At 42.8% G+C, this 15,735-nt stretch overlaps 1 protein-coding gene across 2 annotated transcripts in view; it reads right to left on the reverse strand.

The window, feature by feature from the left end:
• The window catches only part of ARFGEF3 (ARFGEF family member 3), a 164,073-nt gene that overhangs the window by 105,082 nt on the left and 43,256 nt on the right, over positions 1–15,735 (reverse strand). For both annotated transcript variants that reach the window (XM_083176610.1, XM_083176608.1), the window contains exons 4-5: positions 10,411–10,542; positions 6,112–6,180 (exon numbers count right to left, since the gene is read on the reverse strand). In XM_083176610.1, coding sequence (XP_083032736.1) covers positions 6,112–6,180; positions 10,411–10,542 — 201 coding nt within the window. The remainder of the gene's footprint in view (positions 1–6,111; positions 6,181–10,410; positions 10,543–15,735) is intronic.

Below are 15,735 nucleotides of genomic sequence, written 5' to 3' on the forward strand. Positions count from 1 at the left end.
TTGACGTGGTTTCCTGATGTCACCCGCCGTCAGAAGTTCATGTGTAAGTGCCGGTCCGTGGTCTGAAAGCAAGCTTCCCCTTCAGCGTCTGCAGCGCCGGGGATTCCTGAACAACTCTGCTGGCTGGATTATCGCGGTGACACCTGCTTGTTTGCTGTTTTTATTGTGTATGAACACCCTGCTTGTGTAATAAATTTGTTTGCCCTGATCTTGGAGTCCGTGAAGTGGATTTGAAAGAAACTGTTACGTGAACACGTGACAGAATACTATTGTAAGTCTGAATCACCCACTTTATATTTGAGAAGCCTATGGTACTTACCGTATATGATGTACAAGAAACTGCTATGTGAACGCGAGTCGGGATTATAAAGTAAGTGAGGTTACTTGAGCCCACTAAAGCACAACACCTGTGTCCCGAAACTCCTGCTCACAAGCAAGTCTCTGTGAACCTCTGCGCTGGTTTTCTTCCCAAATCTCTTTTCTGTTGAAAATCTCCTGTGTACATTAGGAGGATTGATGGCCTCCTAAGGAAAGGAAACCCAGCTGCAAACCATTTAGCGCCAGTTGCAAATTGCCTTGTGTAGTTTTTGTTTATCTCTCTTTATCACCCTTGCATTTATCTCTTGTTAAGGGTTAATACATCTGCCCCTATTTATGAAGTTACTGCGCATGCACTGGCCCCGTTCAGGGGATTGGCAGGTGCAGGGAGCGTGGCGACGGCAGCCAAGGGGGGGGGGGGTCCACCGCATTGCGCCGCCTCCTCCACCAGTTTGTGCTGTACTGCATGGGGTGTGTTAGGTGTGTATGTGTTTTGTTGTGTGTATCTGTCCAATGTGTAAGTGTGTGAGGTGCACTACATATATATGTTGTGTGTGTTTGTGTATGTGTGTGTGATTTGTGGTATATGTATATCCTCAATTATTCCTAATTGTTTACAGCCTCCACCATAATGTTAGAATGTGTCATTCATACTTAATGACAGCAATGAAATCAGGGGTGACATTTAATAGAGTCCGATTTTGTGTTTTTGGCGATAATTAGTAAACAAAATGGCGTTATCGCATTTTTTTCTCAAATCGTCCATTTAATAGGGTGCGCAGAGTCCCGTAAATCGAATTTTTTTTCTTTGAAAAATCGCACGCTCAAAAATTTGCATTTTTTATCGCATCCAGATGTTTTTGCACAGAAAAGTATACAAAACGCATATTTAATGGGATACGCAAACAAAAATCGCACTTTTGAGGTGTCTATACATCGCACTTTTTTCAGACCAGGTTCTGATGTGCGAATTGGTCAGAGACATGCACAGATCATTGTGATCTGTGCATGTTTCTGGTGTAAAAATAGAGTTAAATAAAAAAACTGGGAAAAAAAACGGCGTTGGGTCCTGGAGCCCCGGACCCAGGGACCTACCTATGGGCTCAAGATAGGTAAGTATCAGTATGTGTGGGCTTTGTATGTATTAAAGTTTTATTTTTAATGGGTGTCAGTGTGTTTATTTAACTATTTCTTTTACTGTGGAACTACAAGTGCCAGTGGGCCCTTTAATGCCCCGCATGCTGGGACTTGTAGTTCTCCAAGTCCCAGCATGCGGGGGAGGCTTGCTGGGACTCATAGTTCCACAGTTTTAAACATAGTTCCACGGTATAAGAAAATAGTTTTTCATCTATTTTTTACACAGAATCAGCTTGATGCCCACAGCCCAGGGCATCGAGGACAGCCACAGGCTTCAGCATGGGCAGGTAAGTTCCAGAAGGGGGGACCCCTGTTTTGGGGGGGTCCCCACTTCCCCAGGATCCTTGCCCACGCTGACCGGTCAGGGGGATGAATGTTTTGGCCGGGGGACTTGTATAAAAAAAAGTCTCCCCCCGGCTGTGGCATTACCCTGCTGGCTGGTTGGACCCGGTGCTGGTTGTTGAAATACTGGGGGGAGGGGGGAACCCCTAATCATTTTGTCCCCCGTATTTTGGGAACCAGGACCAGCCCTTGAGCCTGGTGCTGGTTTTATAAAATCAAACCGAACCCCTATTTGGTTTGCCCCGTGATTTTATGAAACCAGGACCGGCTCTTTGAGCCCGGGGCTGGTTATGCTAAGGAGGGGGGACCCCACGCCGTTTTTTTGTGCGTTTTTTATTTTTTTAGCAAAAATCGCATGTTTTGAAATGTGCACATTTTCTGCCCACATTTTCATGACTTAAAATTGCCACAAATCGCAAATTTTCCCCGTAAATTCACATTTCATTAAATATGCGGATTACAAAGGAAAAATGTGAGTTCTAAAAGTGCGATTTTCGGCAATATTGTGCGATTTCTAAAAATGCGATAAAATAGCATTCTATTAAATGTCACCCCAGGTGTGGAGTTGTTCCTTAGTCATCGGTTTTCCAGATCATCAATCTTTTTCCCAGATCATCAATGAAGGCAAATTAAACCTTGGTGTTTTTTACATTTCTAAGTGAAATTTCCCCAAAATGGCTTTGAGGTGCACATCACCAGCTCCAGAGTTCCTTGTTGCTGAATTTGGTGGCTCTGAGTGACAGACACACACACACAATCACACACACTCTTCAACTTATTATATAGACTAAATTCAATCACATATACATTACGTATGGATTCGCTCGTAGGCCTGTTCTCTTCTCCATGTAGATTCCAAATACCTGTTGAGGGAAATTATATTCACTGCACGCCTCCTGGATTGATGGATGCCTTCTCCGCCTGTCAGTATCCCTGTGAGAGAAGCCCGAATGATTGTTTACATTCGTGGCTCCTCCTACATGCCGGGGGTTAGCACTGCCCACCATCCAGGATCAGTTGCAGGCTTGCTGGAACTTGAAGTTCCACAACATTACACAATAGTTTTATCGAATATTAACCATTTAACCCGGTGCCCACCGCCCAGGGGCATCGGGGACAGCCCGGGCTTAAGCCTGGGCAGGGGTAACTGTGCAGGGGGGACCCCTTTATTGGGGGAGGGGTCCCCACTCCTCCAGTGTGCCTGCCCGGGCTGACCAGCCACGGGGATAAATGCTTTGGCCAGGGAAACTTCCTTAAAAAGTTTTCCCCGGCTGTGGCATTACCCTGTTGGCTGTTTGGGCCCGATGCTGGTTTAGAAATCCTGGGTCTCCCCTATGTTTTTTTTCTCTGAGTTTCTAAAACCAGGACAGGTTGTTTGAGCCCGGGGCTGATTATGTTTAGGAGGGAGGACCTCTGTTTTTTTTTTTTTTTTTACTTTGACACATTTTTTGGGGATAGAACCATGCACAGATCGCAGTGGTCTGTGCATGGTTCTGTCAAACTTGACATGTTGAACTTGGTCTATTTGTTTTGCTATTTTTGGTAACATTTTCCAAAAACTGGATCCTATAAATTTTACGAGTTGTATATTTTTTAATGGGAAAACATCTGGATGCGAATTGAAGCGCGACACAAAATGGATAGGTCAGAATGTGCGATTTTCGTGGCAAAAATATATGTCAAGTGTCTGTGTGTAACCGAAACACTGCCATCTGCTGTCAGTGAGTGAAACTACATCTCTTTCTCTTTCACACATACAGAAACACAGAGGAAATCCCACATACAAAAACACAGAGCAATCACAAGGTAGCAGAGTAGCTTTTGAAGCTGTTGCTTCAAGCGGGCTTAGCTAGTACACAATACTTGGCTTAAAAAACCTGTGACAGCTGTCAATGGGAGTGAGAGGTTACGGCCTCCCTGTACAGTCAGTAGACATCAGACGCTCTCCTAGAGTGGCAACCCACCACCCCACCTCCTACTGCAAGTCACTGGTCTGGAATTCAGGGGAGATCTGGAGTTTCAGTGCTTGAAAATGATGTCATCTCCAAGCGCAGGCATTGAACCGGTGTGCAGTGTGAAAACTAAGGATATCTCCAGTCGGCGCAATAATTCCTGGGTCTGACCCAGCTTGGAACATGTTCCAAAAGCCAGATAAGACCTGGAACTTTGGAGGAAAGGTGGTATCTGAATGAAAGAGGTATTCATTAGCTTAAATACATTGGCATGTTATACCTATTTCACAATGCCACAAAAATCCAGGTTATTGTGGGGTTAGAAACGGTCGCGGTTCAGTCTCAAAGGATTAAAAAGGTTAACCGGGTCACTGGTAGACCCAATTTTTAAGGCAGTGTGAAGGGTAACCTGGGTCATACAATTCAGGTTCCATTCATTGCATAGGGAGAGCCACAGCCGATGTGCTTAGAGATGTCCTGTCCAAGCACTGGCAGAGGACCACAGCAATATCCCGGATCTAGCTAGCAGAGTGAACACATTTCAAGTTTCTGTGACACGGCTTGAAACCAGTGTACAATGACCCGTGTCGGACCCGGGAATGTAGTCTAAAAGGGGTATTACTGAATATTGTTCACAGCGCAGCCTTCCAGTTCTCTGGAATTGAGAAAGCCGCCCTGTGAGCGGAGAAACGCATTTTCCTTAGGAGTCCATCCCAGAAGCTGGCCGCCCGGTACCCCTAAAACACCGTCTGACCCGTGGGTTTTCCATCCAGCAGCACACTCGGAACTGTGGCAGAGTTCTTAGGTGTAGCTGCACCACGTGAGTCTGGCGATCTACGGCATACCGCCGCCGGGAGAGACTGAGGCCAGTACCCCACACGCCAACACTGGAAAGAGGCACCCACGCTAAGTGCATTATCCACCGGAGCGGCGCAGCCCGCCAAGAAGCACCGTGCACCTCCAGCTTTCCCGCAGCGGCACCAAGCAGGGTGAACAGCCGCATTTCTGGGACGGGTAATATACCTAAAATTGCAACTATTGTTACTGTCTGGATCTAGTGACTGTACCTCAGCGCTGGATGCGCTTGTGATATATGCATTGACCTATTTGGCTTAACAACAAAATTACCCACAGTTGGAATTATACTTGCTTTAAAGTTCCAGCAATATATAAAAAAAACCGGACGCGGATCACTGCACTCAATGTTGGAAAGTGCCTCGTGCCTCATTCAAGGCTGACCTTTCATTCTTACTAAACACGTGTTTAGCCTGTACTTAACCTGGTATCATTCCCCACCCATTTATCCTATTTTATTTTTATTTTGTTTATTTTTATTCTTATTTTTATTTATATTTTTTATTGTTTATTTCTTTAAATTTCTTGGTTTCTTATCGTGTGTATTTTTATTGTGAATATTGTTGTGCATTTGCACAGTAACTATTTTGATATGTGTACCCAATAAATTTTTATTAATTTTAACTGTCTAGTGTGTCACTTCAGCACCCCATGCTATTCTGGTTTCTCAGAAAGGAGTATGATGTGTACAGTAGACATTTATGTTTAAAATGCTTAAATTATATTAAAATACCAAAATGCATTTACTGCCTTCAGAATGTATAATCTACAGAGTAACTTGTCAATTTGCGTACCATGTAAACAGTTTTTGAACACTGACAGATTAGCCCTACAGTCTTTAAACACTAAAAAAGTTAAATATTTCATCATGTTCATCATCACCTATATTTCCTATAGGGGAATTGTTTGGGGATAAATACACACAGTATAAATTTGTTACAAATACTTGGGAGGGTAAATTACCAGAAGTGTTAGGAAGATGTATAGGGTTACATTGCGTGCATGAGGAAAGCATTTTACACATTTACAGGTCGAGTATCCTGTATCCGAGTATCCGTTATCCGAATTATTCCGAAATACGGACATTCCAGAAAGTGAAAAAAAATTTTTTTTTTGCTAAAAACTCACTGGGGACATTTGTAACAGCATCACTGGGGACATTATATGTAACTGGCACTATATATGTGCAAGACAATGATTGCTTAGCATTCAAATTCAGTGCTGAGATAGTACACACATTTTGTTTCACGTTTTGAAACCTTGTTTTTTGAACAACTAAAATATATTTGTGTGTATTTTATGTGGTAATAAAATATATTTGTGTGTATATTATGTGTTTATACAGCATAAATGCAAGATACTTCAAAATACATCATTGAAATATTAAAATATTCCGAAATACGGAATAATCCGTTATCCAAAATTCTCCTGGTCCCGAGCATTTTGGATACGGGATACTCAACCTGTATTTAGAATGTTGAAGGAATAATGCAGCTCTCACACTTACCTCTGCAATCTTTAGCACTGAGCTGCCATTCAGATCAAATGTGGACGTATATGTGATACACAGCAAAATCTGGAGATGAATAAAAATGTCTTTCAGTAAATGTAGGGTACATTATGTGGCTATTAGATATGTATTGCTTTACAAATCCTTTTGGTTAAAAAAAAAAAAGAATGGTGACATTTGACCTAAGAATACAAAGGTTACCAAATATTTAATGTACTAAAAAACAGTATTTTTTCTGAGTTGATAAACATCTATTTAAACATGGTTGTAACAATAAAAAGTAAAAAAACGTCCTGATAACTACATACAAAAATGTATTTTTCAAGCAACATTCAACAATACTAGTGCTGGCAGACAACCTATTACAAAATATTCTGGATCAATGATTGACAGCTTATGATTCCTGTACTGTTTATGTATATGCCTTTCCAAAATTTGGCAGAGTATTACTAATGGCATACAGCAGGTGCTCTAGCTAGTCACTCTTCCTGCCAAACTAAGCCAATGCCATTCAAGTCATCTGTCACATGACAACAAGGAACAAAAGGCTTCTGAATAGAACACACTGAGGGCATGGTAGCGACAGGTTATTCTTGTTCCTAAGTACACAATTAGTGTAGACTTCCCACGTAATTTCACTAAACTCATTAATGTTGCATCGGTTTGCAGTATTTTGTAGTTCCCTAAACACAGACATGGACCGGTTACAATCAGCTGCAATACTTTCCATGGACTTGTAGCCTTGGACTTTTAACGCTACATGTATGTACTGCTCAGTGCTATTAAACAGTCAGATTTTACAATTTACATGTATTAAGAAAATATGGTTTAAAATGAGAGGGGGGTAAAACGACACCTCTATACTATTTTATTGTAATATATAATGTTTTGCAATTCAATAGTAAGCAGTATTTTTTATCTACACATCTTTTGTCCATTCATTTCTGTGTATTCTATGTCCCATGATTGCTTGGAAAAGCACTTGACATTGGGCCTTATTCAGACCTGATCGCACAGTTGCTAATTTGCAGAGCCCTACAAATAGGTATATGCCGCCCAGCCAGAGCGAAATCCCTCTCCCTGAAAGCCTGTGAGAAAATTGCAGGCGTGTGATTAGCTGCAGATCTATTCGTGGGTGCTGGATGACTGTCCGGCAGTCGGGATTCCAACAGTCATTACACTGACGTCGGAATCCCGACTGCTAAAACCTCGACAGACGGGCAGTGGCTATTCTACCTCACTCTCCACGACTCTCATAGAGGGAGAACAGATTAGGTGGCGAGCATAGAGAGCGCAGCAAGGCCACAAGGGGCTTCGTTGCACTCGCCCCACTGTCTGAGTCCCAGCAGTTGGGATTCCGACATCAGGCTAATGACTGTTGTAATCCCGAATGTCAGTATGTTATACCACACCCCTATTTGCAAGCCACCCACCATCTAATGATTTTTATACTGTGTGTAGACTGTAGGTAGCCCAGGACTTACTTGGCAGCTGCGATAGAAAGAGGCTGTTCGGGTATGGAGCTGACATCACACACCCTCTCTTCAAACACATAGGCATGCCTGCCTTTTCCCCGACACTGCCAGAAAAAGGCCAATTATCAAACACTGGCTTTCTGTCAATCAATTTGTGTACATCCAGTGATAAAAAAGTAGCAAGATTGTATCACACGTTATCCTCGTGCATGCGTATTATGGGTCGTATGCATGCGCAGTCTATCGATAAAAGTCCAGTCTGCAAATTTACAGCCATGCGATCAGGTTTGAATTAGGCCATTGTCACAGTCTGAAATAATTATTGGTTGTCAGCCAATAAGAATGGCTATCAAAGAAACAAACAAAAAAAAAACAACACAGAAAAGACACACAGTCCTAAAGAGGAAAAAAGAATGTGAGCGGCATTACATTGTAGAAGGTCGCTGGTTTAATATATTGCAGAGTATGGCTGGCACTCCTATATGCCCATAGTATTACCCTTGGTGCCTTTCCCCGATAGCTGGTAGCAGTCGACTTATATAGCAGGAGATGGACGGCATTTTTGTAGCAATAAAAAAAGAGACCACACTTTGGGGTATTTCTTTGCCAACATTTCAAATCGAATTCATAGATTTTTCGTCAGGGAAAAATAACATATAACATGAGCTTACCTCACTTGCCTGATTTATGGCTATATTTTGGGGACGTGGAAAACGATCCCGAAGCGTGGCGAGCGGCAGCGGAATAGACATCAAGTAATCCGTGTCCACTTGCCACACTTCAGGATAATCGGGATAATTTTTCTCGTCCGCTCGCCACACTTTATAAAATCAACTCCACGATGACGTACCGCGTCCCCTCGTGGGCCACGCTGCGCTTAGGGCGGACTTGGATAGTGGGGGTGTGCAAGGATGGATTAGCATGCGATTTAGATGAAATCGGGCGCCGTGATAATACACAAGTACCAATTGATCTACTCCCCAGGAACCCGACCGAGCCATGCAGCAAATCTGACGGATGCTCCCTCAACTCCGATCGTGACACGGGAACACAGGAAACTATAGTAGTGGCTTCTATGAGTGGAGTACAAACTTCCGTGTTTGACTGCGTTCCAAGTGACGGAGATCGTCGAGGCGGGGTGTGACATCATCAGCTACGGACGGCTGACAGACGGCGGCGGGAACGTGGGATTTTTACTATTGGTTATGTCTGGTATAAAGGTAAGCTCATGTTGTATGTTATTTGTCCCTTATGAAAAATCTATGAATTAGATTTACATACATGTAAGCTGTTTTGATAAAAGCCATAATAAATGGCTGAAAAGTCAACTAAGTAAGAAGGCTACGAGTTGATTCTTAAGTCCCGAGTGCCGCGCATCTGAAAAGACTGTATATTTAAGTGGAGCTGAGGCACACTACAGTGAGGGCACCGGGCGTCTATAACCCTTCAAGGAGCTGAGTGTCGGCACCCTCGCACTATATATAAATGTGCGGCACTCGTAGCTTAAATTAGTAGTCAGGAGACAAAGTTGTATATCAACGTTTCAATTTCAATAACAAAATTTTCATCAGGATACAAATAAAAACATACCTTTATAGCAAAGAAGCACCACGTGAAATGCAGCCAGCTTGTGCAGACACTGTACAACCCCGCCCCTAAGGCGGTGGATGATGGCGTCACAGAGAGGTGCGGCTTACACCAACCCAGCACCGTTTTCCATCACCATAGTAACCGGATGGTGATGGTGAAGGGTGCTGGGTTGGTGTAAGCCGCACCTCTGTGTGACGCCATCACCAACCGCCTTAGAGAAGGTATGATTTTATTTGCATTATTTGTATCCTGATGAAAATTTTGTTATTGAAATTGAAACGTTGATATACAACTTTGGGGCAGATGTATTAAGCCTGGAGAAGAGATAAACTGGAGATAAAGTGGAGATAACTTGGAGAGTTAACGCACCAGCCAATCAGCTGTGTTTGAAATATGACAGTTGGGATCTGATTGGCTGGTGCGTTATCTCCTTCCACTTTATCTCCAGTTTATCTCTTCACCAGGCTTAATACATCTGCCCCTTTGTCTCCTGACTACTTATTTAAGCTACGAGTGCCGCACCTCCGTCCTAATATTGTGAAGGCACCGGCTGAAGCATCTGTATTTATTGGAAGTGCCGGACCCCACGATCGCTATATATATTTGTGTAAATAATAGCGAACTGGCACTCACAACTTCTTCAAGAGAATACTTGCCGGGTGCCTTACAAAATCGGCGACCAATAACGGTTCCGGATCAATAAACAGCAGATCTCTGGACTTCTAAACACAGACTGAAGTAGCGTTTATCAGGTTAACGTTTAAGCCTTTATTTGGCTTTTGTTATTGCTGTGTTTTGACAAATAGCTAAAATGTTAACCCGAAACACGCTACTTGAGTCTGTGTTTATAAGGTGCCGAACAGAAACCTATGCAAATAAGGAGGGGTTATGCAAATTCCACACAGACATTACATTTATGGGAATCGCTCAAACTCAACTACCTCAACGGCCTCCTTATGTAATTGTAAGCTTGCAGCAGGGCGCTCTAACCTCCAAGTCTGTCTGTTGTTACCCAGTTTGTTTTATCACTGTCTACCATTGTAAAGCTCAACGGAATCTGCTGCGCTATATAAGAAACTGTAAATAAATAAATAAATGGTAAATGTACGTCTCAGCAGAGCTCTAAATGAGAAATCTATTCTTCCCTCCAACAAAAAGCTTTTAAAAGTTCAAATACAATGGTGAATCAGTATTATTACCCTTGCGCAATATTGTACTGTGCACTACATACTTTCATAACCTCGACTTGAAGATCTTCATGAAGAGATGGAGTCACTTTAACTGCGTTCAGCATTTGGTTAAGTAGCTGCCGCTCATCAGAGTCTGTTTCCATGGATACAAATCTGTCGTCAGCCAGAAGCTTCTATAGTAAAACAGCAGTAAAAAAAAACAACAACCAATGAGTCAGCTCTGAGGTCACTCTGCCGATTTGTGCGTCTTGTCTTCTGAATGTGAATTCAAATTACATTCATTTAGTTTTCCCATCACTATACAGCAAAAGCAGAATGTTCAGATTAAAATATATATTTTTAAGCAAGCCTTAGTAATGCCTTAATAATTGTGCCCAAGGTATATGCAAATTACTCATTTAATCTTAGTTAAACATATGTTTTAAGCGCAATTATATACATTTTCACAGAAGAAAATTACCTTTTATTTTATATGTCACTTCATTTCCTAGGTGGAATGTATGGATGTATCACTCCGGAAAAATGACTGAGATCACGTCTCAGGTAGGTATGGTAAAAGTGCACACAGAAAGAATGACAATTTTCACTAAAGTTAATGAGCTGGAAACATGTCTGGCCTGAGCTCCCTTCTTGAAATCATTTTCAGTTAGTCAAGGCAGTAAAGGTGCCCACATACTAGAAAGATCTGTGATTTCTCTTGAACTTGCCGACAGTCTTGGACAAAAGATTTTGTGTAAAGAGTACATTTTGATAAAGTTTTATCTTTCAGAAAAATGTTAACCCCTTCGGTGGTAAACCTGAAAATGTGTGATCAATGTAACAAAAATGGTTATGGTATAGCGGCTCAAAGCCACCTAAAGATAGTCGACCTCGCCTAGATCAACAGTAACGGAAGTTAGACACCAGTGTTAGAGCGATGGGAGCGTGCTCGACGGTCTCATGGTCGATATGAGTTTTTCAATTATTTGGGGGCAGAGTGTCAGGGGGGTCCCGTGGACACTGTATAGGTGTACAGTGTCCGCTCGCCTTCGGGCACGGTGCCTTGGCACACTTGGCACACTACTACGATCTTACTATATGTCCACTTGGATAGTAAAGTATGAACCAAGTCCACCTGTGACATTTGGCACAAAAAAACTCATGTCGACCATGTCACCACCGACCACTCTCCCGTCGCTCTAACGCTGGTGTCTTACTTCCGTTTCTGACAATCTAGAGGTGCTCAAATATCTTCTAATGGGTTAGACTGTCCAGTGTGGTTGACCATAACACGGTCGATTTAGACATCATAGATCCGTTGACCGGATGCGAACAAAAATATATATTACTGAGCTGTAGAAGGTCTCTATCCTCATCTGGACGCTTTACGCAGGACAGTCTGTTGGGGTGTAGAATACAGACGGAGGCTCTTATTACATGGATAGTAGCAGAACACTACCACCTCCTTCATGACTCTTACAGCCCGGCTGAAAACGCTGGAATCCAGAGTGAGCTGGACAGCTCAGTGAATTAATAAACCTATTTGGAGTCCTTTAATCTTGCCCACTGACAGGAAATTTCTATTTTGGACAAGTTACACATACACAGCAAGTCAAGGAGATAACTCTTTACTTTTGCCCAGGCTTGAAGAAGGGGCTCAGCGAGGCCCAGGTCTGCAAACCCCAACACCTGACAGGCATCATCAGACACATTGGGCAGGAAGTGGGAGGACATGGCTGCTGCAGCAAGCAGTAGTATTTCCTCTCCCTGGCCTAAGCAGCCTGGAATGCCAGTGACTCATTGGACCCATCCCATTATACTCAATGGTATGGCAATGGTATGGTAATGAGTGTGGGGGGGGGGGGGGGGTAGAGCACCAAGACCCATGAAAGACATGTGAATGCAAGAAAGCGGTGAGGGGGGCACAAAGCACTATGTTCAGAGCAGCGGGGCACAGAACAATGGGACAGAAAGGGAGTAGGTGCACCAATAGAGGGGGACGGGGAGCATGGACTTATTACCCCTGCCTGTCAGAGGTGGCACAGCAAAAACCTGTGTCCCTAGCCCAGCACAAAGCAGTAGAGACACATGGATATTGCTGCTGCGCTGATCACACCTGCTCCCACACTGCTCCTTTATGAGGAGCACACGGTACCCCCAAAGTAGCATGCAAATACCTTTTAAAACATGTTTTTTAATAAGGGATCATGGCCACCCCTCTTTGATTAAGATACGTCCCTCCAAAAGTACTGGGGCTTAGACAGGCTCTCAATGGCCCTGTTAATAATACCTACTGTAGCTTTATGCTGCCTCATGAGATTTATAAAATTCCATCTTTTTTTATCAAAGGTTTCAGTATTGTGCAATCAAATGTATTACAACTGACCTCTAGTGGTAATCAGGCACAATCTAGTTCTAGTTCTTTCTTTGCAGTTACAATCTCACAGTATCAGTACCAGTGTACAATTGCTTTTAATGCTACTCCGTTAAAACAGAATGACAGTGATGAGATGGCAGAGGGGGCCGGTCTAACAGGCTGTACACACGGTTCGATTTGGTCTATTTTTATATTCAATGTTTCTTATATAAGCAAAATCGAATCAAAATGAAACGCATTTGATTTCGATTTGATCATGATGCGTGTCATCGAAATCGAATAGAAAAATAGACTGTGCAGGCAAGACTCTATAGTGCAGATCTGTACTATATAGTCTAAATTGAATGTGTGTGATTCAGTCAGGATAAAATCAGGATTGAATAGAACGTACATCACACCGTTTGTACACCCCTTTATACTGATGACAAACTATAGCAGATGACGTTGTATGAATTTACTGCACGGTTTCCAAAGTACACACTCAGATAGGGTTTATTGAAGAATATAGACTGGGTCTATTGGGCACTTATCCTCTAAAGAAAATATCAAATAAAAAAAAAAGTAAGGAAAGTGGACTTGGCCTTTAAGAGAGCAGTAACATATTAGGACTAGTAAAATGGGAATTAGTAGGATATGAAAGGCCCGATGTTAATTTAGATTTACAAGGATAGAGGCTGAGGAGGTGCACTGAGATTGACAGACACTTGTAAGCAGCTGCATCTGTTTGGATGGTCGTGAGCTAGTGCAAGATGACTACAGCAGAGGCGGATCCAGTGGGGGTGATCAGTGTAATATCCCACCCTCCATAACACTTGCCACCTGTCCACTACCACTGACTGTTTTATAGCAATGCAGCTGCACAGCTGGCAGGGAGAAAGCCCAGTTCAGAGGGTCAGGAGTGGTTGCAGTATTGGTTGACAGGTGAGAAGTGCTATGGGTGGAGGGTTGAGGGACAAACGCACCGATTACCAGCTTCCTGGTACCGGCCTAGGACCACAGTTACAAACACTTGATAGAAGGGTGTTTTTACCATTTATAGAACAAAAGTTCTTTACATTAAAAACTAAATGTTTAAAAAAACAAAAACATTTTTTTCTGCCCAACATACATCTGGTACATAAGTTACCAGTGTAGAGCTAGACTTAGCATAAACTTGTACTGTCAGTACGCTATTATTTTGTGTGCCAGGTCGAAGCTTTGTGTTACTGTATATAAATGGTTTAAATTTTATAGGATGCCATATATATTGGCAAGTGTGTAAAAGTAATGGATTTGAAATATAGCAGTAAATTAAATAGTAAATCAGTTACCCAGTAATTTTTTTAAAGTATGGATGAAAACAAAAACAAACGATAAACCAAAAATGGTATCCCCCTCCAACCAAACCCACACAATACAAAATCATGTAGAATATAGGGTATAGCTAATGCCATAACAAACAGAGTATAGCATATGCTGTATGTACACAGTACAAGTATATGTGAGATATATAGGATCAAGAATTTAAAAGGTACACCTATACACTTGTCGGGGCCAAGAGTCGGACCTGACTGACATACGATTTGGCAGTTGTGGAAGGGGGATAGGTCACCGAAGTGCCCTAGAGGGGCGCCTGGGAGGAGTTGTCCTGCTGGAGCTGCGGCTTCTAAAATTGGAAAGTCAAGCCCAAAAAAATAAAGTGCAAGAAAACCGCGCTCCCTAAAAACATGCAACAGGTGAAAATATGCTAAGTATAAATTTATTAAAAATAAGTATGATTAAAAGGTTGGGATAAATCTTATATCCATAAACATTTGTAAGTACCACAAAAGTAAAAAATCTGAGCAGGGATAGTCACCCACAGTTCAGCCGTATAATGTCCTGTGTCCGTTCCTATGATACCTCCGGATTATTGTCCCATTTGTAGATGCCAGTGTAGGGAGACTTGTTTAGGAGAAGTGCTGATCTCCAACCCAGGGAGTGCCTGTTGGTGTGAGGTGCTCTACCTGGTGTGCATGGAAGTGCTGTCCCTTGGTTTCTGGCTGTGGGTATGAATTCTTTTACTTTTGTGGTACTTACAAATGTTTATGAATATAAGATTTATCCCAACCTTTTAATCATACTTACCTTTCACCTCCCCTTTTCTTGATTTGGCAGTTGTGCCATTTTTTACACGCAATAAATCCCATGCTATTTTATCGCATGTAAAAGGACAGTACATGTGTAGTTTCACAGCGGCAATTACATTTTCAGCGTAGCGTCCCTATCAGAATCGGCGTTGTGTTCCCATGGCCGCTTAGCATAGCGCGGCAGTTAGGACGTCAGCGTAGGGTCCCTGTCAGAAACAGTGTAGTGTTCCTTACAGAATCAGCATAGTCAGTCAGTGCCAGTGTAGATAGCAAAGTCAGAAGTAGCGTAGTGTTCATGCGGCCGCTTAGCGTAGCCAGCGTCCCTGTCACATCCAGCGTAGTGTTTCCGCAGCCAGCGTAGTCAGTCAGCGGTATGCAGTTAGCGTATTTAGTCAGCAGTACATTTAGTCAGCTATGGCTGCCGAAAAATTAACAATATTGAACCTGCTGCAGGAGGAGGAGTCTGTGAATTTCTTGCAGCGTCAGCACTTTCTCCCTGAGACCAAGACATGTCCAAAAGGCCATCCAATGCGACTCAATATGAAGGAACAGATGTGGCGCTGCCACATAAGAAGCTGTGGCAAAAAGGTTAGCATCCAGGCCGCACAGTGGTTTCATGGATGCCATCTTACATTCATGCTCATACGCTTCGTGTTTTGTTGGGCGGAGGAGCTAACCAGCATCACATTTTGTAAGCGTCATCTTTCCTCTACATTTAGACGCCCCCTTTGTTAGTGGTTTGCTGGTCTGTATTTTTAGCCTCCCATAGTCACCCCGGAGACTGTCTACATTTAGACACCCCCTTTGTTAGCGGTTTGGAGACTGTCTACATTTAGATGCCCCCTTTGTTAGCGGTTTGCCGGGCTGTCTATTTTTCTGTGGAACTACAAGTGCCACAATGA

The sequence above is a fragment of the Crinia signifera genome, chromosome 3, assembly GCF_055691185.1.
Source record: "Crinia signifera chromosome 3, ASM5569118v1, whole genome shotgun sequence".
NCBI lineage: Eukaryota > Metazoa > Chordata > Amphibia > Anura > Myobatrachidae > Crinia > Crinia signifera.